A 7,684-nucleotide genomic window follows, 5' to 3' on the forward strand; every position below is an offset into this window, starting at 1 on the left:
GATTAAACTTTTGATCTGTCATCTATGTTATATTACGAATAAAATATTGACATTTGCCATCTCCACATCATTGCATTCAGTTTTTATTCACAAATTGTTAGTGTCCCAACTTTTTTGGAATCCGGTTTGTACTATTTATCTGTGTGTGTGTGTGTGTGTGTGTGTGGGGGGGGGGGGGGGGTTCACCTGTTTTTGGTCAGTGTGCTGTTGACCAGCTGGTCCTCGTAGCGCTGTCTGGCCATGTTTCCTCCAAAGCCCAGGAACGTGGTGACATAGACGCGGTACACATGTTGGGTTTGCTCGACGTCGCAGCCGAGGTTAAACTCTGCGAGAAGACTTTTCCCGGCCTCCTCCTGAAAAACACAACCACGCTGAAATCTACTGCTGCACATGGCCGTCTGGATCGACCCACAGCCTGAGCTCGTCTCAAATGGTAACCTTACTTCCTGTGGCGAGGTGAAGGTGATGGCACTGGGCACCTCATAGGCAATCTGTAGGGAGGCTCCGCCCATATCCATGATGCCCACTGTGCGCCGCCGACTGATCAGAGGCTGGTTCTCTGAGCCGGTCGTCACCTCAACGGTGACATCCTCTGAAATACAAACAGATTCAATAAGTTTTCTGAACACAGAATCTGATCCTTACTTTTGTTTCAAAGCCATCTTAATGACGCTGCATCTCCACACTCACCCTCGTCAGGATGATCAAAGCGGCCCAGGACAAAGTTAATACCAATCCATGCATACACTCCTTCAGGGTGGACAGGCAACGTGAACATGTCATCACGATGACCACGGGGAGGAAGAAAACGCAGATAACATTTAGAAAGAAATAATTACTCAGTCATTTTTAAAATTTATTCCTGGGATTTTCATGCAACATCACCTTCCTGTTTGCCAGAGATGACCTCAGCGTGAGAACGAGAAAAAAGGAAGTCAAACTCCAGAGGAACATCAGTGACCAGGTCCTCCAAGATGGCCGCCTGTTGGCTGCAAACACAGCATCAAATGTTCAAACACAGGGCTCCCAGAAATAATACAAGTTCAAAGAGAAAAACAATTGAGTGAAAGTGTAGACGTCATTTTTGTTACGGATCAGACCAACTCAACATCAAAACATTGTTGAGATAAAAAGTGGTGCTCAGCTCTTTCTACCTATCAGGAAGCAGCCTCATCCCAGCTGTACACAGGATGTAGAGCGGCGTCTCTTTGTGTTTGCTCTTTGGGACGTGAGCAGCAGAGAAGCTGAGCAGGGGCTCCAAGTAGTTACTGGCCTGAGTGGGGGTGTGTGCCAGGGTAGAGATACCTGGGAGAAAAATATTCACATACATATATGTGTAAATATTAATGTAAAATAGTCCCTCGCTACTTCATGGTTCGTTTATCACCGACTTGCTCTATCGCGGTTTTTCAAAATAAGAGTGGACGTGACACTAATTGGCTGATTGATGGACGAGCCACATGATTGGCATGTGATTTTTATTTAAAATCAATTATTTTAAATTATTTATCACCTCCTGCACCTTTGTGCAGCCCACACTGAAGGATAAAGTACCTGCTGCAGCTGATCAGCTGTTCACCGTGCAGAGCAGAGAAGTGGGCGTGGCCAAGAACACTGGCAGGTGGCTGAGAGCAGAAATCATGACATGCTGTCTCTTTTAGAGCGTTTAGAGTTTAGAAACATTGTTTAGAATATTGCAAGAGTGGGAAGGGTTTAAAATGTCTTTATATATAAATGTATATAAATAATAAAATAAACTACTACTTGTACTACTATTCCTACCTTGCGGTTTTTCCACTTATCGCAGGTCTTCAGGGTACGGACCCCCTGTGATAAACCAGGGACTACTGTATGCATTATTTAATTGCTACAGGCAAATACACCTTTTGAAAGATTTTTTAGGCCCAAGCAGTGAAGCGCTGCGAAGGTCTATTGTAATCGCTCTGTTCAGGCCCGAGCTGCAACTTTTTCCGCCAAATGAATAAGAGTTTTGGGCCTTAACATATCCCAAAGATCACGGGGGCATTAATATATCCCAAAGGTCACAGGGGCCTTAATATATCCCAAAGGTCAACAAATTTGGCAGACGCATCAGGACTGGTGAAAAATTAGCGCCACCTAGAAATTTTCAAATTTCCTTCCGCATTAACCTTAGTTTGTCGTAGAAACGTGAAATTTGGTACACTTGTCCAATACCCCAAGATGCACAGAAAACCCTTGGCACCAACGTTGTACGATAAACAGGAAGGTGGCCATTTTGGAATGTCGGACCAATTTTCACACCTTTTTGGCGGTTTACAGCCTCCGCATTTGAACGAACTCCTCCTAGGGATTTTGCTCAATCAGTTTCAAACTTGCCCATTTTGGTCAAAAGGCATAGGGGACGCAAAGTTATCTAAACGGTTCATTTCGGAGCATGCTGAAGGGGCAGGGCCAGACATTAAAGTTTGACATCTCGCAATGAAAAACGAAACGCTAATAGCTCCTACAAGAAAACTGTCTGAGACATCAAACCTTCAGTGATTGATCCACATCCAGTCCCCTGCAAGACTGAATGGTCAAATCATGACATCACTTAAGCCACACCCCCTGACAACAGGAAGTATAAAGTTTTATGTTGAACAATCTCTATCTGACCCCGTTACTTGATCAGCATGATAGTGTGTCCAGTGACCGAAGACATGTCGGTATAACTTGCTTTCCAACACTGACAGTTTTGGGTGGAGCATGTGGGCGTTGCGACGTGACGAAGTAAGACGTAACGCCGTCGCCATACGTTTGGCTCGAAATTCCACAGATTTGAACCGAGGTGCACCAAAATCAGTATGATCAATCATTGTCCACCCCTTGAACAGGAAGCCATGATAAGTGGCCAATAGCCTCCACAGCGCCCCCTAGAATATTTTAAAGCATCAGCCCCAAACCATTTTTTGACCAATAATTCTGAAACTCAGTGAACATCTGTATCTTCTCAGGACCTATGAAAAAGTCTCTTGGAGCCCTGGTCCAAAACCAACAGGAAGTCAGCCATTTTGGGTCAAAGGGTCATTTTGGGGCGTTTCTAATTGCAAATTTTAACAAACTCCTCCTAGAAGGATTGCCTTCAAACTTGGTTGATATGCCCTTAAGACATTGGAGAGTAAAAGTTATCTAAAGTTTGCATTTTTGTATATGTTGAAGGGGCGTGGCCAGGCCTCAAAGTTTCGCTTCACGACATAAATTGCCAAACACTATAACTTTCAAACCGAAATGCACAAAACTTGGCATGACTCATCCCTGTTGGATGCCCGACGATCCACTGTGGTCATATTTTGACGTCATCAAAGCCCCACCTCCTCGGAACAGGAAGTCTCTTTTTTAACTTGGAATGCTCCCTCTTTGACACCATTGACCTAATCAGGATGATCCTGTGTTAGAAGACAGATAATATGGTCTGACTTGATTTAAAGCACAAACCGTTTTGGCTTGACGATGTTGGCGTGGCAGCGTGGTGAATTAAGAAATGACGCCGTTGCAATACGTTTAGCTCAAAAATACACAGATTTCAGCCGAGGTGCACCAAAATTATTATGATTGATCATTATCCAGGCAGCATGGTGGCGCAATTGGTAGAGCTGCTGCCTCTCAGCGAGCAGGTCCTTGGTTCAAACCCCGGTCCAGGGGCCTTTCTGGGTGGAGTTTGCATGTTCTCTCCGTGCATGCGTAGGTTTTCTCCGGGTACTCCGGTTTCCTCCCACAGACCAAAAACATGCATGCTAGGCTGATTGGTGACTCTAAATTGTCCCTAGGTGTGAGTGAGAGAGTGAATGGTTGTTTGTCTCGTTTGTCTCTGTGTCCCTGTGATGGACTTGTGACCCGTCCAGGGTGTACCCCGCCCCTCGCACAGTGACTGTTGGATATGAACACCAGTGACTCCTGTGACATGAAAAGGAAGAAGCGAGTAAAGAGAATGGATGGATGGATCATTATCCGCCCCTTGAACAGGTATCTATGATAAGTGGCCAATAGCCTCCACAGCACCACCTACATTAGTCCTAGTTATAGCTCAGTGATACGTCATCCAATCTGCACTAGATTTATTTATTGTGCATCATCACCGAGGACTTTTATACACATTGATATTGTGGTTTAACATATGTCTCTAGTGAGCCCCCTAGATTATTCCAACAGTTATATCTCAGTGATACATCATCCTATCCGCAACAGATATTTGGTGCGTAATCTGTGAGCATTTCTAGACACACTGGTATTGTTGGTTAATGTTTGACTCCAGTGCACCCCCTAGATTATTCAAAAAGTTACATCTCAGTGAAATATCGTCCAATATGTACCAGATTTTATGAGCGTGATCAGTGAGCACTTATAGACACATTGATATTGTTCTTTAACATTGGACTCCAGTGCGCCCCCTACATTATTCTAACAGTTATATCTCAGTGATACATCATACAATCTGAACCTGAGGTTTTGTGCTTCATCAGTGAGCACTTGTAGACACATTGGTATTGTTGAGTAATGACATCACTTAAGCCCCACCTACTCGGAGAAAAAACTGTTGATTATTGGGTGACTCTTCCAGCTTCGCACTGTGTAAGATATTAGATTGAAACTTTGTTCGCTAACTGTTGATTACCACACATGACATTTTGAAAAGCATAAAGGAAGTGCTTGTCAAACATTCGCCACAAAACAGGAAGTCACCATAACTCCCGTCTGGAAGGTCAGATTTCGCCTATACTTGTAAGACCTGCAGCTGGACAAGTAACGACATGGACAGAAGGCGATGTTGAAGATTTGGGAAATGCGCCCCGTGGTGAACGCGTGTGGGATTGGCATGAGAGCATTTGTGATGGCAACTGGGTGGACTAGCTGGAGCTCCCGCGGTCTCCGTAAGGCCGGAGCGGCGCTTTGCTGCTAGGGCCTCCAATGCTGCTTGCAGCTTTAATTTGGTTTTGACGTTTGAGGCTGTGCTCTGCCAGATGTCTTAAATAGCTCTGACTGCTGCACTGACCAGAAGAATCTGTCACCTTATTATTTCTTCATGAGCAGGTCACCCCAGTTCAAATCCCGACCAGGGACCTTTCTGGGTGGAGTTTGCATGATCGCTCCGTGCATGTGTGGGTTTTCTCCAGGTACTCCAGTTTCCTCCCACAGACCAAGAACATGCATGTTATACTGACTGGTGACTTTAAATTGTCCCTGTGTGAGAGAGAATGGTTGTTTGTTTCATTTGTCTTTATGTGTCCCTGTAATGGACTGGAGACCTGTCCAGGGTGTCCCCCGCCTCTCACACAGTGACTGCTGGATATGAACACCAGGGACTCCTGTGACATGAAAAGGAAGAAGCGAGTAAAGAGAATGGATGGATGGACTTATCAGATGCATGCTCAATAATCCAGATGGATCGACTTTTTTTGTTTTTTTTTGTTCAAGACATTTCACTTTTAATTCTAGAAACTTTCTCAGTTCAAACTGGAATGTGTTGGGTTGGGTCTTTGTCAGCCTGAAAGGAGTTGTTAGAACTTTGAATGATGTCTCCGTTGATGACATCATGATAATAATCCAGAATCTGGTCCTGTTTGGTTTGAAATGCACAAATGTATCGTGTTTGGAGAAAACCTTTGAGTTTTTTGAATACCCTGGTGATAAACAACAAAGTCCATGCTCAATAATCCAGGTATACAATCCAACAATTTTCAGTCAGGTCATCTGAACAAATTTTTTTTTTTTGGTGCTGAAACGTTTCACCTTCCATCCAGAAGGCTTCATCAGTCAAGGAAACGCACGACATGAGTGTCGATGAGGAACAGGGCCGGCATTGGAGGAGGGGGCGTGCAAAAGAGACCATCTTAGAGTCAGAGTCAGAGTCAGAGTTTCTTTATTGTCATTCGCACCTCATGTGGTACATGTGGTGGAGCGAAATTATGTACACAGGGTCCCAGTTACATCCAACAATAAAATGTATAAGAAAAACAGTCAACATAGCACCAACATAACTGGTTTGTTCCACTTTGGAGTAAGCTGTTGGGGGAAGAATCAGTTTTGTTGTGTGTTTCCTTGACTGATGAAGCCTTCTGGATCGAAGGTGAAACATTTCAGCACAAAAAAATAAACTGTCCAGATGACCTGACTGAATGTCGTTGGACCCTGTTGATAAGACATGATAATATTATTGTGTTTGTTCTTTTTTTTCCTGTGTAGTTTAACCTTTGCTATCTTACAACTTTCAGATGAATTTTAAAAAACCCTCTCAGATACAAAACATCTTCAATATCAAAAAAAAGAACACGAGTTGACCTTTTTTAATCTTAAGGTTTGCCATGTCCTGGAGAATCTACACAAACACAAACGATCTGAAAGGTCCTCACTAATTATATTAGTAATAAATCACAAAAATATTACTTTACAAATTAAACATTTTTTTAGAATAAAGTTTTAACTCAGGAAGAAGGGAAAATTTAAAGCCTGTCGGTTTTTTTTTCCAACACTATCCTCTGTTGAATTAACACACGTGCGCATACACACATGTGCGCACACACACACACAGTTTTTCAGCTGATTGGCAGTGAGTCAAATAAACAACACTCCTCCTGCTGGAAACAAAATGTTCAGTAACACATTGTTACTGCGTACCAGTGCAGGGACAACGCTCCAAATTCATTTACATAAATCACTAAATAAAAATATGATTTTTACAAATGTACCAAGAGGATGTAAGAAAGAAAGGTGAAACGTATTTATTTACCTTATACGCCACTACTTTTTTCATGATAAATCCTATAGTTAGGGTCGGCTTGGGTTTCCTGAGCTGTCCCTTAGTTATGCTGCTATAGGCTTAGACTGCTGGAGGACAAACTGACCACACTTTTCACTCTGCTACTGTCTTTACTTACTCTGCTCAACCTGTTTGTATTTGTAATTATTTTTTCTATCCAAAAAACTTCAATCTGGTCCTCTGGACATTCAAAAAAACAAAAAACAAAACAAAGCAAAAAAATGTAGAAATGTTTCGTCTTTCATCTGAAGGACTTCTTCAGTCTGAGGTGCTGTATTCAGCTCAGTCTCTTAAATGGCACCTTCTCAGAGTGGATCAACCAGTTTGCTGCTGACAACCAAAACCAGCTGATCACATGCTCAAGAAGGACCATCAGCCTAACAATGGATCATTAACACACTGATGGCTGTTTACTATTCACAGAGGGCTGAGTGATACTAGCAATCACAGCATTGTAAGAGTCAGTCAGTCAGAGTCAGAGTCAGAGTTTCTTTATTGTCATTCGCACCTCATGTGGTACATGCTTTTGACACCATCGACCACAAGATCCTCATTTCTAGACTGGAGCAGTGGGTGGGCATCACAGGGTCAGCACTTAAATGGTTTGGGTCCTACCTATCTGACAGAACCTTCTGTGTCAATATCAAAGATTCTAGTTCGGCATCGACAGCGCTCCAGTGGGGGGTACCGCAGGGGTCCATCCTCGGTCCCCCTCTCTTTTCTTTATACCTGCTGCCACTAGGTGCTATCTTCCGCAAACACAACATACCCTTTCATTTCTACGCCGATGATTGCCAAATTTACTTCCCCCTGAGGCACAGAGGCACACGCTCTATTCAGCCTCTTCTTGACTGCCTGGCTGACATCCGGGACTGGATGGCTTTAAACTTCTTAAGCTTCAATGAGAAG

At 43.4% G+C, this 7,684-nt stretch overlaps 1 protein-coding gene across 1 annotated transcript in view; it reads right to left on the bottom strand.

Annotated features, from left to right (window-relative positions):
- LOC119422509 (ectonucleoside triphosphate diphosphohydrolase 7) overlaps positions 1 to 7,684 on the bottom strand; it is a 41,167-nt gene that overhangs the window by 13,268 nt on the left and 20,215 nt on the right. The window contains exons 5-9 of the mRNA XM_037689885.1: positions 1,155 to 1,305; positions 886 to 989; positions 691 to 750; positions 444 to 592; positions 187 to 353 (exon numbers count right to left, since the gene is read on the bottom strand). Coding sequence (XP_037545813.1) covers positions 187 to 353; positions 444 to 592; positions 691 to 750; positions 886 to 989; positions 1,155 to 1,305 — 631 coding nt within the window. The remainder of the gene's footprint in view (positions 1 to 186; positions 354 to 443; positions 593 to 690; positions 751 to 885; positions 990 to 1,154; positions 1,306 to 7,684) is intronic.

This window comes from Nematolebias whitei, chromosome 16, assembly GCF_014905685.2.
Source record: "Nematolebias whitei isolate Nwh7 chromosome 16, NemWhi1, whole genome shotgun sequence".
Lineage (NCBI taxonomy): Eukaryota > Metazoa > Chordata > Actinopteri > Cyprinodontiformes > Rivulidae > Nematolebias > Nematolebias whitei.